This window comes from Pongo abelii, chromosome 5, assembly GCF_028885655.2.
Source record: "Pongo abelii isolate AG06213 chromosome 5, NHGRI_mPonAbe1-v2.0_pri, whole genome shotgun sequence".
NCBI classification, from domain to species: Eukaryota; Metazoa; Chordata; class Mammalia; order Primates; family Hominidae; genus Pongo; species Pongo abelii.
The window spans coordinates 83,821,494-83,841,758 of NC_071990.2; the positions used below are offsets into that span (position 1 = coordinate 83,821,494).

General features: G+C 35.5%; 1 protein-coding gene across 27 annotated transcripts in view; it reads left to right on the top strand.

Annotated features, from left to right (window-relative positions):
- DOP1A (DOP1 leucine zipper like protein A) overlaps positions 1–20,265 on the top strand; it is a 101,585-nt gene that overhangs the window by 52,893 nt on the left and 28,427 nt on the right. For 16 of the 27 annotated variants that reach the window (XM_054557789.2, XM_054557797.2, XM_054557792.2 and 13 more), the window contains 14 exons: positions 415–523; positions 1,658–1,778; positions 2,590–2,709; positions 4,432–4,546; positions 4,888–4,917; positions 5,222–5,455; positions 8,592–9,213; positions 9,811–10,085; positions 11,863–12,015; positions 13,876–13,976; positions 15,309–15,568; positions 16,864–18,853; positions 19,690–19,801; positions 19,911–20,093. In XM_054557789.2, coding sequence (XP_054413764.1) covers positions 415–523; positions 1,658–1,778; positions 2,590–2,709; positions 4,432–4,546; positions 4,888–4,917; positions 5,222–5,455; positions 8,592–9,213; positions 9,811–10,085; positions 11,863–12,015; positions 13,876–13,976; positions 15,309–15,568; positions 16,864–18,853; positions 19,690–19,801; positions 19,911–20,093 — 4,425 coding nt within the window. The remainder of the gene's footprint in view (positions 1–414; positions 524–1,657; positions 1,779–2,589; positions 2,710–4,431; positions 4,547–4,887; positions 4,918–5,221; positions 5,456–8,591; positions 9,214–9,810; positions 10,086–11,862; positions 12,016–13,875; positions 13,977–15,308; positions 15,569–16,863; positions 18,854–19,689; positions 19,802–19,910; positions 20,094–20,265) is intronic. The other 11 variants (XM_024248112.3, XM_054557800.2, XM_063724882.1 and 8 more) reach the window with 1 other exon arrangement.

Consider the following 20,265-nt stretch of genomic DNA (forward strand, 5'->3'; position numbering starts at 1 on the left):
AAGCACTTTTAAATGAGTGAGGTTATAAGAATATAGTTGTTAAGTCACTAGCGGGAAAATAATTGCCTAATAGCAGACACTGCCATGATAATGTGGCATAGTTCTGAGAAGAATGATCTTAAGTAGAAATTCATCTGTAGGGAAAACACTCAGCTCATGAATATATTTTTCTAAATTTTCTTTGATATTCTGCTATGTCTAAAGAAAATTTAGACACTTTTTTTCTCAAGATAGATAAATAATATTTTTTTCCTAGCAGAGTAAGAAGGCCAAGGTTGGTGAAAAGGCTTCAGAAAAGCAATAGTGGGTATAAATCTCCGTTATATATGGTTGCATTTAAAAATACTTTTTTCTTAAGGAAAAAATATTTGAATACGTTTACTTAAATGACCAGTGTACTTTCCTTTTTTAAAGGCAATGGTGGGAATCTTACAAGTGAATGGATTTGGAGAAGAGAACACTCTAATGCAGGATCTAAAGCCTTTTCGCATTTTAATCAGTTTACTGGACAAACCTGAGCTAGGTAATGTATACTGTCCTAGGGCATAAGGTCAAGTGTGGTACTTTTGTGTTAATAAGAAAATAAAAAGAGTCATCAGGGAAATTGTTATATTTTGACGTGGCCTTTAAATGTAAGTTCTCAACAAGTTCTTAAAGTTCACTCTACAAAGTTAAGATACAGGTATTCATCCAGCTGATATGTTATTATGTATCTGTCTTGTGGTATGTATGTAGCAGAAGAATCACTTTAAAGATGCTATCTAAGCTTCTCTTAATCCTGATTGTATTACTGAAATTAAAACATTTATCCATCATGACCAATTTATAGTTCACAGAATCCAAGGACTTGAGGAAAAATATTTGAGTTATATCCCTCAACTTTCTTCTCCACATTCCCTTTATTTTGCATGTTTTCTCTTTATCCATTGTATATTTCTTATATATTATGGCACTTGAGACAGAAATTAGTAAAAAACATAAATATTTACAACAATAAAATGAAATCATAAAGTATGTAATTTCTTCAAATTATATACAGATGTTTTAGCAGGTGTCTTCTCACCATTTTTTAAACACGAAAAATTTAAAATGTAAGAATAACTTGAATTATATAAATGGTCTTGAGAGGTGTTTTAGCTGTTATATGATAACAGATGAAGCTCAGGAATTTTTTTAAGGAAATGATATCTGTAATAGCAAGAAAATTTAGCCTTATGCATTTTAGTATTATTTAAATTAATACCAGTAATTACAAGTAGCATTTGTTGAATACTAATTATATTCTAGAAACTATGCTACCCATCTTACAAATGTTTTTTCTAACCCTTAACAGTCCTGTAAATTTTGGTATTATCCTCATTCTGGATGAGGAAACTAAAGCTCAAAGAAGTTAAATAACTTGTCTAATGTAACAGAACTATTAACTGGCAAAACCAATTTCTCTGATTCTGAGTCAACCTGCACTTTAAATATTTGTTCAGTTATGTAATATCTTATATTACCTTCTCAAAGAAGTGTGAATTTAGCTTAGCTTCTGAAGAAATACTATCTAAAAAATACTTGTTTTTAAAACATTATTTAATTGGGCCAATTTTCAGATAAGCATGATTTGCTCATGCTGATTAATTACTGTCTTTAATTTGAATATTAATTTTAGGACCTGTAATTCTAGAAGATGTCCTGATTGAAGTGTTTAGAACATTATATTCTCAATGCAAAGCAGAGTTGGATCTTCAAACGGAACCACCCTTCAGCAAGGATCATGCTCAGTTAAGCAGGTAGATTATCAAAAAATTAAATGTGACCTGAAGACATAATATGTATTCACTTAATATAAACTTGAAGTGTAATAACTTGGGATCCTACTCTGAAGTTTGTGTTCTAATAAGTAAAGCTGATTTAATACTAGTAAAGCTGATTTAATACTGACATACTAGTTGCATTGACAGTGTCTCACTATGTAAAGACAATTGTTGTAATTGTTACAAAAGACAGGAGGAGAAAATAGGTAATAGGCTAAAGGGTTGCCACTTGAAATAACAAAAGTTATTTTTCCCTGATGCAATTTCAGTAATAATGGCTATTAACAGCACTAGTTGGTTTTGTTGTTGTTGTTTTTCAAACTAAGAATAATAATTTGATTGAAACTGGTCAAGGTAAACCTTTCTTAAGAAAATTCTGAATAGCACAGGGAAGCAGACAAAATTCTTCACAATCAAGGCTGTGAAAATCAAATCACTACTCAGTTTGTATGTACCAAGGGAAATAAAAGAATTTTGCCAAATTTACAGTCCCACGCACTAAATAGTTCAAAAAGAAATTCTTGTTCTTTTGTCTTTTTTATTATGCAGAAACTCTGCGAGTCTAATTTCTGATCTTGATATTTGACAAAAATTCAAATTTGGAAAAATAACTGCACATAAAATAATAGGAGAGTGGCAGTAGATAAAAATTATTTGTTGCAGTCTTCTTACTAGCACATTTTCTAGCAACTACCTAGGAATATGTACTGGCACTGTGCTCAAATTTAAATTTGAAAAAATAAATGTTAATATTTTTTAGTTTTTGTCTTCTTTTCTCTTTTTTCAGTAAATTAAGAGAAAATAAGAAAACAGCAGAGCTGATTAAAACTGCTAACCTTCTCTTTAATTCCTTCGAACCTTATTATATGTGGGATTATGTTGCACGTTGGTTTGAAGAATGTTGTAGGTATGTTAAACTTTCATTCCTTTTAATTTAGTAACATCCAAAGCTAACCTTTGGGTTTTTTTTAAGTTGTTACAATTAATGAATGTTCTTTTATACATTCTATTACTAATAATAACTTGTTATTTACTATCCATAATCTGACTCTACCTTGTCACACAGGATATAAAATCGTTGATCATATAATCTTAGAATTGGAAGGGAGTTTAGAAATCAGTTATTCATAGAGTAGATTAAAAATTTTCCCTCTTCAGTCTATAGTAATCCAGTTTTTTTGTTGTTGTAGAAAAGATAGCAAATTTTTGGCTGCTGCCTCAGCACACTTTTCCAAAAGGATTTCCACTTTGATTAACAAAAAAACTTTTTGGCCTGACTTGTGTTTTTAAAGCCATTAGAACTAATCCATACTGTCACTGGGAAGTGATAAAAGCCTTCTACCCCTTAGCAAATAAAGCAAAAAATATGGTCTGAAAACCCTGGCATACTAGTGAATCTGAGTGGAATCTCTGTCTAGCTTCTAGACCAGATCCTCTCAACCAGATTAACCACTCAAGGCCCAGGAGCATGTAGTCAAAATGTAATTATGTATGATCTCAGCATTAGAAGTCTTTTAATAAAAAATGTTAATTGTTGCTCCTACACATTAATCTCTTTAGTGGTTTAGAGATAAGTTCCTGGCTTATTCAGCAGAGGTTGAGCACCCAGTTAAAAAGCATCATGCTAGGCAGATAGACAGTCCCTGTCTTCAAAGATCTTATAGTGGGAACAAATAAGACATGCACGTGTGTATTCCTAGTATTAAAAATTACAAATGTCTTAATAGATTAAAATGTAGGAATCGTATCTTTTTGCCGCCTGGCCCTACCCTGGGTTTTTACCTTCTACATTCACAAATGCACACATCCACACTTCTTCAGCCAACCTGGACTATTCTCTGAAAGTTAGCAGCATTTTAACTTTCATACTGCTGGGGCTTCACTTGTGCTATTCTTTCTGAAATACTCTTTCCCCTTGCCCGTCTGCTAAAATCCTATGTAGAGGTTACCCACCTTTCCTTCCTTCCCTCAAATCTATCAGAATCAATGCCTCCAACACTGTCACATTGTTGCTTTTATTTGTCTACATGCTTATATTGTTGGTCAGGGACTATATTATATTCTTACTTTGTGTCTTCAGAGTGGAGGGCAATGTATGGTCATATAGGATTTCTATGATTTAATGTGAATGTTTGTTGGAGGAATGATCTCTACTACTTGGATCAGAAGAGGCTTCCTGGAGGAGGTAACATTTGATCTCAGACTTTGAAGGACAGATGCATTCTGATCGTGGGAAAATGAGACTGGGGAGGACAGTAGTACAGAAGGACAAATGAGCCTATTTTAAGTCCCAAGGTTAGAAATCAAGTAGCAATTAATCAGTGTTAACTAGGAGGTGATATCTGTATAGGAAGCAATGGGAAATAAGTCCCAGAAAGTGAGATCCATTCAGAACACTTCGAAGTACAGGATGGGAGTTACAGGGAGAGAGGTTCAGCCTAGGAATCTTGCTTTGAGAATTTTCCACTAAGAGGTACAGTGTCCTGGGGGAAATAGAATATGTCATCACAAAAACATTACTGTGTGTGACCCAATATTGACTTGGCCTTCATTAGAAGGATGATGATGCTGTCACAGGTATTCACATCACTTGACAGTATACTTAATAAAGTGAATTTTGTCCTTTTAGGAGGACGCTGCATGCCAGACTTCAGATTGGACCTGGAGATAGTAATGACTCATCTGAATTACAGCTGACCAATTTCTGCTTACTGGTGGATTTTTTGTTGGACATAGTTTCTTTGGTAAGACCACCTTGGTAAGAAAATATCAAAGAAATCGAATAACATAGTTCAGATATTTCGTGTTGTAGGCAAGCCTTCAGATACATTTCATCTTTAAAATTAAATTGATTTTTTCCTCTTTGGTAAGCTTTTTTTCATAAGATCTTTCAAGTGTTTGTCCTTTGACATATACATATAAAAAATACATGGAGTAAACTTCATAATTGCATGTTATAAAATCTTAACTGTTTAGTGTATAGTGGTCTAATGCTGCATTTATATTATTTCTATTAAATGAAGACTTTTGGAAATCTTTTCCTTTCTGTTTTCTCTCCTCACTTCTTTGCTTTCTCATTTTGAAGCCTACTAGAAGTATGAGGGTGCTGTGTCAGGTATGACATTCAGCCTGTTTTGTTTTTAAATGATTCTATTTACTTTTGTTATATTATAATTTTAGTAATGTAGCAGATAAAACTGGGGTTATTTTATAATATATGCTTTGAAGTATTTAAATTGAGAATTTGGGAATAGAAATTTTATAAGGCATCAGTAATAAAATACACAGTGTTAATTAAGAGCATGATGCATATAAAACATTACGGTTGAGTAAAATCATTGCTTATTTATATAGATTAAAAAATGTAACTTTTGGGTTTCACATTGTTTAAACTTTTTTCATTTCACTTTTATTTTCAGGAGACTTACATTGAAATCCAGACAGAACACTTGCCCCAGTTGCTGCTCAGAATGATTTCTGCCTTGACAAGCCATCTCCAGACATTGCACTTGTCTGAACTCACAGATTCTCTCAGACTCTGCTCAAAGATCCTTAGCAAGGTTCAGCCTCCACTGTTATCTGCTAGCACTGGAGGTGTTTTGCAGTTTCCAAGTGGGCGGAACAATTCAGTCAAAGAGTGGGAAGACAAAAAGGTAATTTTAACTATTATTTTTGGTATTAGACCATTTACATTTCTTCAGAGCAGAACAGTTACTTGGTAAAATCACTTATACATAAGCATTTAAATAGTGAGTCTTTCCTAGATCCAAATGCAGTGTTAGTAGGCTTGTAGGCTTTTGGTTATAGGGCAGTTTAATTATCTATATCAGTACTTTCCAGTGGAAGTATCATGTGAATGGCATATGTAATTCAATTTTCTAGTACCGACATTAAAGTAAAAAGCAGGTAAAGTTAATTTTAATTCTAGTTTATTTAGACAATTGTAGCCAATATATTATTTCAATGTGATCTATATAAAATTGATGTCATATAAATAAGTGAGGTAGCTTACATGATTTTTTGTACTGTCTTCAAGATCTAGTGTGCATTTTACACTTACAGCACATCTTTGTGCTGATTGGTTTGTGAGAATACAAAAGAGGCTAAAACAAAGGCACCACTCAAAGGTGAGCACAACAGTATAAATAACCAATTAGGGAAGGGTAGGTATATGTAAAATAGGTGAAGAGTGGGGATCAATCAGAGGAAAGCATGCCAAATGGGAGGAGAGGTTCTCAATCTGGTCTGTGGATTTATCCATAACTTGTAGCTAGGCTTTAAACTGTCTTTGGCTTGAAGGTGGGGTTTCACCGGGGACCCGTCCCTGGCTGCCTAGGATTTGTCTGTCTCCTGCTGCTATCACTATGCTAGTTGCTGGCTATCCAGTGGTGAGCTAAACATAGTCTCTGCCCTTCTCTATCCTTTCTTTCTAATTGGAAGAAAGATATTATACAAGTAAGTGCACATTTAATTACAGTTGTGATAAGTGTACAAAGGAAAATAATCAAGTGGTAGGAATATGGAAAATGGGGTGACCTGACCTACGCTGGGGCCAAAGAACGCTTTCTTGAGGAAGGCGTGTTTGAGTGAAGCCCTAGAGGAATTGGTGTGGTGAGGGAGGTAAAAAGAGAGCACCTGACAGAGGAAGAAGTATAACAACCCAATGAGTTCACCTTGCCTGCTGCCTAGACAGAGCCAAATTATCAAGTCAGAGGAATTGCAATGGAGAAACAGTAATTTATGGACAGCTGGCTGTGTAGGAGATTGCAGTTTTATTATTGCCCAAATCAGTCCCCCCGAAAACTTGGGGATCAGAGTTTTTAAGGATAATTTGGTGGGTAGGGGGCCAGTGAATTGGGAGTGCTGATTGGTTGGCTCGGGGATGAAATCATAGGGAGTAGAAGCTGCTTTTTTATGCTGAGTCAGTTCCTGGGTGGGGAACATAGAACTGGTTGGCAGGTCCCGGTGGGACCACTCAGTTGTTAGAAATGCAAAAACCTGAAAAGACATATCAAAAGGCTGATCTTAGGTTCACATAGTGATGTTACCTACAAGAGTAATTGGGGAAGTTGCAAATCTTACCTCTGGAATAATGGCTGGTAATATTTAGAATTCCAGTCCTTCTCATTCTAACCTGGTGACTGGTGGCCTTTCATTTGTTTTACAAGAACAGTTTAGCTTTAAACTATAAACTAAATTCCTTCCCAAGGCTAGTTCAGCCTATACCCAGGAATGAACAAGGACAGTTGAGAGGATAGAAGATGAGGTCAGTTAGGTTTGATATCTTTCACTGTCATAATTTTCTCAGCTGTGATTTTGCAAAGGCTCTTAGGCAGAGACAAGCACCAAGCAGACAAGAGATGCAGCTGTAAGATAGGCAGAGGCCAGGTCTTAGAGGGCCTTGAGCTGTTCGAGGGCTTTTGTTGTTAGGAGCACCGGGAAGGCCCTGAAGGGGAAAAGGCAAATGGCATAATTACGTTTGTGTATTAGAAAAGTTACTCTGGCTGCAGTGTGAAATGTAGAGGAGAAACAAAAACAGATGTGGGAAGACCTATAGTAGTGCAGGTGAGAGGTGGTGATAACTTGTGCCAACAAGATACAAGGAGTAAAGATAGAAATGGATGGATTAGCAATATATTTAGGAGGAAAAATAGACGTAGTAATAGATTGATAAGGGTAGTGATCGCTAACACTTAATGAGTGTTTACTAAGTGCTAGGCATTTTGCCATGTGCTTTATATATACCGTTATGTAATCCTCATAGCAATTGTAAAATGTAGGAATTACTGTCTCTCAATTATACACATTAGAAAACGGTGGTTTGGAGAAGTTAAACTTGCCAGGTATCACATAACTAGTGAATGGCAGAGCCCTAGTTGACTCAAGGCCTGCACCCTTAACCCCTCTACTGATATGAAAGTGGGGAAGGGGAGGAGGGGTGACGAAGGTACCAAGAATGACCCATAGGTTTCTGTCTTCCTGATTCAAGGAAAAGTGTCATTCACTGAGGCAAGAAACATTGGGTTAAGCCCAGCTTTGGGCAACAGGGCTTTAGTTCATGATGCTATTATATTCTGACTCAGTCACCCAAGGAATTCTTACATATAACTTTTACTTAAAGCCAGAAAATATGCTTGATGTTTATACTTACTCTATCCTATTGTAGGGAGTAAAAGGCTAATATACTCCAGTTCTACTCCAGGAACTGGTTCATTTGTTTGTTTATTGTAATTCTCTCATCTTCCCCTCTAGATTATAAAATATTCCTTTTATTTCTACTACCTAATACAGCGTCTGGCACATGATAGGAGTTCGGTAACTATTCACTGAAAGAATGTAAGATTAATAGCAAAGATTTAATTAGTACTATACACATTTCAATAAAAATTTCACATTCATGTGGCCCTGAACAGATGACCTATTCGATTTTATTTGTAGTTATTAAGATGTCATTTTTTAACCTTACATATCTCATTCTTGGCATTGTTTAGACATTAGGAAAGTGATTTCATGAAGTAGATGAAATAGTCATTTGAAAACAAGGATATAGATCCTAGAGACTTATATATATGTATTTTTGTCCTCAAGAATCTAACCTTATGTATGCTCTGTGTGTAGTGCATAATAAATACTTGGTGAATGAATAAATCGGTGTGGGGCTGCTTTAACAGTCAAGAGTGGGTAGATTAAATTGTGAACAGTCTAAAACATCTCAGAAGTGGTCATTTCTAATTCCTAATATGTACACTTTGCTACTCAGCCTTTTGCTTTCTTAAAAATCTCTAACAGGTATCATCAGTTTCTCATGAAAATCCTACTGAAGTGTTTGAAGATGGAGAAAATCCACCAAGTAGTCGATCATCAGAGAGTGGATTCACTGAGTTTATACAATATCAAGCAGACCGAACTGATGATATTGACAGAGAACTGAGTGAGGGCCAGGGGGCAGCTGCCATCCCAATTGGTAGCACATCCTCTGAGACAGAAACAGCATCCACTGTGGGATCTGAAGAAACCATCATCCAGACCCCTTCCGTAGTCACTCAGGGGACAGCAACCCGAAGTGGGAAGACAGCCCAAAAGACTGCAATGCAGTGTTGCTTGGAGTATGTCCAACAGTTTCTTACCAGACTTATCAACCTCTACATCATTCAGAATAACTCTTTTTCTCAGTCTTTGGCTACAGAACATCAAGGGGATCTTGGTCGAGAACAAGGAGAGACTTCAAAATGGGACAGAAATTCACAAGGAGATGTAAAAGAGAAAAACATAAGTAAACAAAAAACTTCTAAAGAATACCTGTCTGCCTTCCTTGCTGCCTGTCAGCTCTTCCTAGAGTGCTCAAGTTTCCCAGTTTACATTGCTGAGGGGAACCATACATCAGAGTTACGTTCTGAAAAATTGGAGACTGGTAAGGTCATCTCAGTTTTGCTTATATTTCAGTATAGTCTGTAGTATGTTTTTTCTTTTTAAAAGAGGCACTCAAAACTAGGATTTTTTTAGCCAGTTACTTTTTTTAATGTTTTAATTTGCAAGTTTTTTTTTTTAATGAAATACTGTCACTATGGGGAGATTGATACATTGGAAGATTTTGTGATTTTGATGTCTTTCACAGTTTGCGTGCAGATAAGTAGAAGCTGAAAAGGAAATCTCTGGAGAAAAGTAGCAGTAGATCTGCTGGTGTTCTTTGTTATGACCAGTAACATATGTATTTACCTTTATTTTGATTTTTATATATACACACAAAGTGCAGTGAATACTACATAATGCTTATTGATCAATATACTGTTTTTCGGGACAGAAAAATAGATTGTATGACTTGGCATAAGAAAAATATATATTGAAAAAAGTATAATTATTAAAGCTCTAGACTAGGTGAGAAACCAAGGTTTTGTTAACAGATCAAGGCCTTAAAAGTATTTAGTGGCTTTGTTTTTTGAAACTAACTTAGAGTGTGTGTGAAATGTTTAGTATAATGAACTCTGATTGCTACCATCTTTTGTTTCAGACTGTGAGCATGTGCAGCCTCCACAGTGGCTTCAGACTCTGATGAATGCTTGCAGCCAAGCAAGTGATTTCAGTGTTCAGAGTGTTGCTATTTCACTAGTCATGGACTTAGTGGGACTGACACAGTCTGTGGCCATGGTCACTGGGGAAAACATCAACAGTGTAGAGCCTGCACAACCCTTAAGTCCAAACCAGGGAAGAGTAGCTGTGGTTATTAGACCTCCCCTCACTCAGGGCAATCTGAGGTACATAGCTGAGAAGACTGAATTTTTCAAGGTAAATTCTAAGAAATGCATACATGACTATGATGATTACAGCCATGTATGATACTTGACCTAGTTTGCTTTAAGAATTATTTTTTAAATGATAATAAAGCTTCATTTAAACACCTCTTAATATGCCATACCATGTAGAGAATGATGCCACAGCTGATATACATACTGCTCTCCCCATCTTATTCCCAATTTTGTGAGCAGGGGAGAAAGATAAGGATAAAGGAGTAGGAATATTAGGATAAAGAAAGAGAAGTATTACGGCACTGAAGCCATGTAGGAAATAATTTCAGCTAGAAAGAGGAAAGCAGTAGAACTTACTTTCAGATTAAGTGGTTGTAACACTTCTGCTTTTCTTTTTTTTTTTGAGACAGAGTCTCGCTGTCAGCCAGGCTGGAGTGCAGTGGCATGATCTCGGCTCACTGCAACTTCTGCCTCCTGGGCTCAAGCAATTCTCCTGCCTCAGCCTCCCAAGTAGCTGGGATTACAGGCGTGTGCCACCACGCCCGGCTAATTTTTGTATTTTTAGTAGAGACAGGGTTTCACCATGTTGGCCAGGCTGGTCTCAAACTCCCGACCTCAGTAATCCACCCGCCTCAGCCTCCCACAGTGCCGGGATTACAGGCATGAGCAACACTTTTGCTTTTCATACAGTAAAACCTCAGCACTCCAAAACTCTCATGAAAAGTTTTTCTGACTCTTCTTATTGTCTCATTATCATCTGTGGTGTATAAAGTCACTCAGAAAAAAATTCAGAAAACTCAGTCTTTGATTTCTACCACACTGGTATAAATATTATCCTCTATATCGAACATCAAGTAGATTTGGATTGTATACATTTTAAGCAGGTAGACTGTACATGAAAAAAAAGTTTTAAAATCTGATTTCAAGTCATTGTGCCCCTTCAGATATTTCCTCCTGCTAGATTAGAGTTAAATTCTATAATATTGTGGTAGTGAATCCTGAAGATTATTGCATTATTATTATTACTTATTGCATTATTATTAATGCTGTTACAGATCAAGTGCTATGTTAACATATGTAGCTCTGAAATACCTATTATCTATTGTATAGGTTTTAAGTAGTTTGGATATTTCAACTATGAATTATTTTTCACTCTGTAATATAAATATTAAATTCCATTCAATGTGGGATTTGTATCTTATTAAGGATAGTTTATTCTAGCATCACTTTACTAAACACCACTAAATAATGAAATGGGTTCTTATCTGGGCCCTGAAGAAAACATTTACATGTCTGATTTTTTTTTCCGAGATGCAGTCTCGCTCTGTCACGCAATCTCTGCTCACTGCAACTTGTGCCTTTTGGGTTCAAGCATTTCTCGTGTCTCAGCCTCCCGAGTAGCTGGGATTACAGGTGCATGCCACCATGCCTGGCTAACTTTTTGTATTTTTAGTAGAGACAAGGTTTTGCCATGTTGGCCAGGCTGTTCTCAAACTCCTGACCTCAGGTGATCTGCCTGCCTCGGCCTCCCAAGATGCTGGGATTACAGGCATGAGCCACCATGTTAGGACAACATGCCTGATGTCTAAAAACAAATATCATTAAAGGACTATCATAAAAGGTTCCAAGGGCTTGGGTGATCAGAAAGTAGGTACATGGAAGACTGCCTCCGTAAACCTCATCCCTGCGGAATAGAATATTAAAAACCTTTCAGGTCTGACAGAGAGTGGGCATTCATTTGTACCTAATAGGAAATATTTGTTAAATAAATTTTCATGTATGGTATTGTGACTGTCACTTTTACATCTTTTTTATAGCATGTAGCTTTAACATTGTGGGACCAGTTGGGAGATGGGACACCTCAGCATCACCAGAAGAGTGTGGAACTATTTTATCAATTACATAACTTAGTTCCTTCTTCTAGCATCTGTGAGGATGTTATAAGTCAGCAGTTAACCCATAAAGATAAGGTAAATCCTCTTCTTATCTTGTGCATACCGCCCCCTCCACCACACACACACACACACACACACATACATACATACTGAAAAGTAAGTTAAGAAAACTTTAGGGAAATTATTGCAGTTAACATCGGAGTAAGAGAAAATAGCTTTGTTCACAGTGATCTTAATATCTTTAAAATTATTCAATTATTTCTAGAGGAAAGTTATTTACAAAAGCATCAGTAATATGAAAAATTAAAAATAAAATGCTGGGTTTATTTCTTTGTTCAAGACACAGTTATGGGAACTGATGTTTAGTATTGGTGGTCTCAGTTTTTGGGTCATTTAAAGAGGAACCAGAGGCCTCAGTTATGGAACTTATGGATTTATTAACTAATATATATGAAATGAAATAATGTATAAAGTATATTTATAAGCCATAGAATGCTAATATGTGAGATTATATTATTTGCATTATTATACTGCATATCCAAAATAAGAATTTTGTATCCTAGTGTGTATGAAGTGTGATATATAATTCAGTTAAAGGTAGCTGAGAATTAGCCTGAGAAGAAGCTGGAATAATCATTTTGACTAACCTCATCAGGGTAATTTAATGACGTTTGTGGTCTTCCTCTGCTGCTCTGTAATGTAAATTGAAGATTTTACTGAAGAGCTTTTAGAAGTAGATTGTCCTATTTTTAAAAAACTCAAAATGCTAGTGAGTTTGAGTGGGTCATATTCAAAAAAGGAATTGTGTTAAATAAATGAAACATTTGGCAGAGGAGAAAGTGGTATATGAAGGAGTAAATGAAAGGAATGAAAAGTTTATTCCAAGAAAAATGTTAAAATTCTATTTCTGCTATAACATATTTTTTTCAAAATTATTCAAAATAATAGGTAAGCATTCTATTCTAACAATTTAGGTTTTACATTAAATATAAATCTAGGACAAATATATGCCTATTTTCACTTGGGTAGCATTTCATTTTTAAAGAAAGACTCGCAAGTTCTAAATAAAGATATACATCCATGAAAAAAATTAAAATATCCTTTACTACTTAATTTTTACATTTCTGTTGGTTGATACAAATGCAGGCTTCGTAAGAAAAGCCTGTATTAAGCTCATAGAAAAAACAAGCATGCCTCCCACCTATCACAAGCATTTAGAAAGTTGTTGTCTGGTTTCTTGGGGCTTTTGCTTGAAGGATCCATAAATGCTAAAGAAAGACTTTAAAAATTTTGATAATGTGACAATTTCTACTTGATTTATACATGTTTATTATCTAATACCAAATGTGCTTGCCTTTCTAAATAATTTATTTTTACATTGTTTTACCCATTATTATATTAATCTTTTTCCAAATCTCAAAAGTAGTTTAATATTTTTATTGTAAAAATAATTTTTAAGTATTTAAATTTTTTAGTCAAACCAGCTTTATAAGTGATGAAAAACTCATTTGGTATTAATGTATCATTTCTGGGACAAAAAATATATAGTGCAATGAAATCAATTTTCATAATTAAATGTTTATATTAAAATGAAGGAGGAAGTGCTTTCTGGACTCCAGATATATGTACATTAGTAACTTTTTTCTCCTGTTATACAATAATCTAGTAAACTAATTAAAGTCTGAACTCAGGAATAATTATTTATGAGACAGGATGAGATGATCCTTTTAAGTTCAATATTTCTGTATATATTTACATATTTTCTGTGTTTCTACTTCCATAAAGAATATAAATAAAGTTTATTGCAGTGTGTGTTTGAATATTGTGGACGTTGAACGTAATACAGTACTCCTAAATAGTACTCTGATTTTACTAAAATCACTTAGTATCTTCAAGAGAGAAGAACATAATTTAAGCTCCCATGTTTCTCCTCAGAAAATAAGGATGGAAGCACATGCCAAGTTTGCAGTTCTTTGGCATCTAACGAGAGATCTCCATATAAATAAATCTTCATCTTTTGTACGTTCTTTTGACAGGTCAGTTACATTTTATATTAAGATTTCACAGTCAGATATCTTAATGTTGCCTCTTTCCTTGAGTCCACTGTCTAGCTTGGCAAGTGTAGGAGATAGCAATTTATAAATTTTATAAAGTGAATTTATTATTTTGAAAACCGTAAGCTGTATTAAAATGCATGGCATTTTTACTCATCCACCAGATTTTTACTTTCTGGTTTTGGAGTACCTGGCTCCACTTCCCTTCCTTGGACAACTATTCATCATGTTCCTGATAATGTTAGTGATAGAGCAATGGCTACAGCTCTCTTGAGACTATATTCACATTTAGTGAAACTGCATATAGATAGTAGATTATGTGTTTTTCAAGCAATTATTTTCAATCTTCTGCCTAAACTAGATTTATTAAAATCTATAGCTGAAAACACTAACAGATTCTTTCCATGAATCCAGAGAACTTGTAGCTGCCTGAGAGTGGTTTTGGGTTTTGTCTGGACTACGTAGGTGACTTCAAATATCAGATCTGCATTAAATTCCAAGCAGCTGCCATTTTTAGGTGGATTCACATATTGTCATAAGGTAGTCTAACCAGCTGGTCTCATAGTGGTGGCCATGAATCTGTGTTCAAGCTCAGCTCAGGATCAGATGTGTCCTCTACTGAACGTTATTTCAGCTGGTGCTTTTCAACCAGCATTAGCATTTTTAAGTCATCTGATACTGAACCATATATTGAACCCCTACAACGTACTGAATACATTGAACCTTTACTTTATAAATAATCATCTCTTATTTGACAACCATCTTTCCTAATTTTACAAGTGAGGGAATAGAGGTCAGGAAAAGTTGTTACTTGCCCAACACCACACAAAAGATTTGAATCTTGGGTTTTTCTGATTCCAAACCACACTCTCATACCTTTCACAGATCTTTCCTTGAATTAAGCACATAGCTTTGGCTCACAAGGAGAGTGTGAGCAGAAGAACATGGACCAACATGGAGTAATGCTGACCTGCCGAAGGCTCAGTGCTTGATAATATGAACAGGAAAATGTTGCTAAAACAAGACTAATCGTATTTTTTTTCAGTTCTTCAGTATTAATCTTAGTAATGTATGCCTGTGAAATTTCAAAGCATAAGTATATTTTTAAAAGGGCAAAAGGTTTTTTTCCTTTCTTATACCTACCGAGACTATTGGGATTAAGATTATTAAAATGCTATGATCAAAATTTATCCTGAAGTATGACTACTTCAAAATAGTTAATTCAAAATAAGAAACACAATTTATTAATTTTATAAAAGAGTGTAACAAGGTAGATGTTTGGTTCTTTATTTTAATTATTTGTGTTTATTTTAGGTCACTGTTCATCATGTTAGATAGCCTTAACAGTCTCGATGGTTCTACTAGCTCTGTGGGACAAGCCTGGCTGAACCAAGTCCTACAAAGACATGATATTGCACGAGTTTTGGAACCATTGCTATTGCTCCTGCTTCATCCAAAAACTCAGAGGGTTTCAGTACAGCGTGTACAAGCAGAACGTTATTGGAATAAGTCTCCCTGTTATCCAGGAGAGGAGAGTGACAAGCATTTCATGCAAAATTTTGCCTGCAGCAATGGTGAATAACACATAGAAGTAGACAGCTTTATTTAGAATTATTAAAATAAAGTGATACATGAATACAATAGTAATTGGTGAAGGAATTGCATGTGAGATTTTCTCCATGGGCTTATTTTCTCCCCTCCTCATGCACTAGCAATGCTGTGTGGACCATGTCAGAATGTACTTTGTCAATGACCATCTTAGAAGATGTGGGTCTCTCAGTTGACTCTTTCAGGGCAGGAATCAGGCACAGCTCTGGTTAGAGACATTCTTCAATTTTGATGGAAATATCTTTAGAGCTTAGTTAGCAATTCTGGTCCTACAGGCTCTGTAGATACTTCATTGGGAATTTATAGTAAATCTGTAATGCACATTTTGTATTTCGTGAGTCATTTTCCTCATCTTAGAAGAATAATGCCCAACTTTCAAGGTTTTATTATGACCATCAGATGTAGTCATGTTTGTGACATGCCTATATTCACTATTACTATATTACTACAAAGTCCATACTTTATAAACTGTTGAGTGATGCCTTCTATACAGTGATATTGTCCCCTTAGATTAATTTATTTTATTTAAGGGACAAAAGACTCTCACATATGTCATTTGTCTCTTGACAAACCCTGTGGTGGTGATGAAAAGATCATTTTACTGAGCACGTTGCTGATGCCTGGAAGGCTATGGTTTTCTTAGAGTCTCATGGCTAGTAAGTGATGAAGCTGAAACCAAACTGTCATATTCCTACTTCATCTCTAGTGTGTTTCTACAGAGTCTTGGTTCCTCTCTCTGGCTTCTTTTCCACTGCTTCTTCTGAATCTTGTAAGAGTTTGCATTACCCTGCTTATTGCCAGAATGTCTTTGTGTTAATGCTTTATCTAACTGTCTGCTGAATTCTCACCTCCCCTCTGAGATCAGTGCCAGACCTCATCAATGGTATCATGATTCTTTCCCTAAATTTGCTAGCATTTGGTATGTACTACTTTGTATGTCACTAAGCCTTCCACCTTTTCTAAAAGAAGACCATCATTATTGTATGCCCCCTGAAAAATACAGAAATGAATTATATATATGTGGTTTGCTGCTAATTTTAAACTCTTCAGAGAGCTTAGAAACAGCATAACTAAAGTGAGGTATTAAGGAGGAAAAAACAAAACTTTCACCTGCAATAAAATAAAATGTAATTTTAGTAGGAAAATATAAGTAGATGATGACACTAATGATTAAAAATTTTGATCAGTCTACATTTCTACATTTCAGTTATTTTAATGCATTTTATATTTTTCTTCTTTTACTGTTTTTCTCATATATCAGTGAGCCAAGTACAACTCATCACATCAAAAGGAAATGGTGAAAAGCCACTTACCATGGATGAAATAGAGAACTTTAGTCTCACTGTGAATCCATTAAGTGACAGACTTTCCCTCCTAAGTACCAGCAGTGAGACAATTCCAATGGTTGTGTCTGATTTTGATCTTCCAGACCAACAGATAGAAATACTTCAGAGTTCTGACTCGGGATGTTCACAGTCCTCTGCTGGGGACAACTTGAGTTACGAAGTTGATCCTGAAACCGTGAATGCCCAAGAGGATTCTCAAATGCCAAAGGAAAGCTCCCCAGATGATGATGTTCAGCAGGTAGTGTTTGACCTGATATGTAAAGTTGTAAGTGGCCTCGAAGTGGAATCTGCATCAGTTACATCTCAATTAGAAATTGAAGCTATGCCCCCAAAGTGCAGTGATATAGATCCAGATGAAGAGACGATTAAAACTGAAGATGACTCCATTCAACAGAGTCAGAATGCTTTGCTGAGTAATGAAAGTTCTCAGTTTCTGTCTGTGTCTGCAGAGGGAGGCCATGAGTGTGTGGCAAATGGAATCTCCAGGAATAGCTCCTCACCTTGTATTTCAGGAACCACACACACTCTTCATGACTCTTCTGTTGCTTCCATAGAAACCAAATCTAGACAAAGGAGTCACAGTAGTATTCAATTCAGCTTCAAAGAAAAACTATCAGAAAAAGTTTCGGAGAAGGAAACAATAGTTAAGGAGTCAGGTAAACAACCAGGAGCAAAACCTAAAGTAAAACTTGCCAGAAAAAAGGATGATGACAAGAAAAAATCTTCAAATGAAAAACTCAAACAAACCAGTGTATTCTTCAGTGATGGTCTGGATTTAGAGAACTGGTATAGCTGTGGAGAGGGAGACATTTCTGAAATTGAGAGTGACATGGGTTCTCCAGGATCTCGAAAATCTCCCAGTTTCAACATTCATCCTCTCTATCAACATGTGCTCCTGTATCTCCAGTTGTATGATTCATCCAGGACTTTGTATGCTTTCTCTGCCATCAAAGCCATCTTGAAAACTAACCCTATAGCTTTTGTAAATGCCATTTCAACTACTAGTGTAAATAACGCATATACTCCTCAGTTGTCTCTCCTTCAGAATCTATTGGCCAGACACCGGATTTCTGTTATGGGCAAAGATTTTTATAGTCACATTCCAGTGGACTCAAATCATAACTTCCGGAGTTCTATGTACATAGAAATTCTTATTTCTCTCTGCTTATATTACATGCGCAGCCATTACCCAACTCATGTCAAGGTTACTGCACAAGATTTAATAGGCAATCGAAACATGCAAATGATGAGCATAGAAATTCTGACACTACTCTTCACTGAGCTGGCAAAAGTAATAGAAAGCTCAGCGAAGGGTTTCCCTAGTTTTATTTCTGATATGTTATCTAAGTGCAAAGTTCAGAAAGTGATTCTTCATTGTTTGCTGTCATCTATCTTTAGTGCTCAGAAATGGCATAGTGAAAAAATGGCAGGTAAGAACTTGGTTGCTGTGGAAGAAGGTTTCTCAGAGGACAGCCTTATTAATTTCTCAGAGGATGAATTTGACAACGGCAGCACGTTGCAGTCACAACTTCTTAAGGTGCTTCAGAGGCTGATTGTTCTAGAACACAGAGTAATGACTATTCCTGAAGAGAATGAAACAGGTTTTGATTTTGTTGTATCTGACTTAGAACACATCAGTCCCCATCAACCCATGACTTCTCTTCAGTATTTGCATGCTCAGCCAATCACGTGTCAAGGCATGTTCCTCTGTGCAGTGATACGAGCTTTGCATCAGCACTGTGCATGTAAGATGCACCCACAATGGATTGGTTTAATCACATCTACTCTGCCTTACATGGGAAAAGTTCTACAGAGAGTGGTTGTTTCTGTGACACTACAACTGTGCAGAAATTTAGATAATCTAATTCAGCAGTACAAATATGAAACAGGATTATCTGATAGTAGGTAAGAGGTGATTTTTTAACTTTATTGGTACTGACATTTTTCACATATATGACTGCTTAATGTCTGGAAAGTTGGTCACAACTTGAGTAAATAAATGGTTTTTGGTAGGTTACAAATAGTATATTACTTTCCACAAAAAAAAAATTTTGGCTTGAGGAAGAGTATCAATAAAAGAATCTAGAATGGAAAAGGGAAGGAATATTTAAACAGGCTTATTTTCTACCAAGGGCTAAAATTAATTTCAATGCTCTTCTCTTCTTGCCTGAGCTGGCAAAACTAATAGGAAGCTTAGGAAAGGGTTTCCCAGGTTTTGTCTGTGTTATCTAAGTGCAAATCAATTTCAGACTGAAAATAATTTAAATTTACAAATCTTTTCCATCCAATTTTATTTCTTGTTTTGGATGTTCATAGTTTAGTGACAAATTCGATCTGAGTCCCTATGCTCAAAATGAAGTCTGAAAAATTAGTTCCAGTAGACTATCTCATTTTTCTTCAGAATAACCTTAGTTTCTACATGTAAAATAATAAGAAAACTACCTGTATTGTTTAATATTTAATATGCCTGCCATTCCTCAGTGGCTAGAGAGTCACTGGCCATCATTTGTTTATTTTGTATAGAATTCTTTAGCCAAAAAGAACTCTAGTACATTTAGTCCAACTCACTTATTTTATAGATTAGAAAATAAAAGCCCCTGATTTATTCTTTTAGCCATTTATTAATCTAGTATTTATTGCACATCTTCTGTGTACCTGACACATTGTGAGTATTTACTAGTGATAAAATATGAACTATACTATCATAAAACTTGTGTTTAAATAAATGCATTTTATTTCAGGCCTCTGTGGATGGCATCAATTATTCCACCAGATATGATTCTTACTCTTTTGGAAGGGATTACAGCCATTATCCATTACTGTTTGTTGGATCCAACTACACAGTATCACCAAGTAAGACTGCACAAATATTTGACTTCTTTTGAAAGACTATGAGGTCTAACAAATTTCCATTTGTAAATCTCAGTAAGTAATATGTTTTTTTTCCCCCAACTGTTAATAGCTTTTGGTCAGTGTAGACCAGAAACACTTGTTTGAAGCACGCAGTGGAATCCTCTCAATCCTTCATATGATCATGTCCTCTGTGACACTGCTTTGGAGCATACTCCATCAAGCTGATTCTTCAGAAAAGATGACTATTGCCGCATCCGCATCTGTTACCACTATTAATCTTGGAGCTACAAAGGTTAGACAATTCATATTTAATCTGTAGAGCCCAAGAGTCTGTTTGAGGACCTTCCCAAAGATTATATTCAGAATATGTGAATAATTTGTGTAGTATTTACAGGACCCCGCATAAATTAATTATCAAATAATTTTTAACAGTTTTCTTGGGCTATGGCAGACATATCATAGAA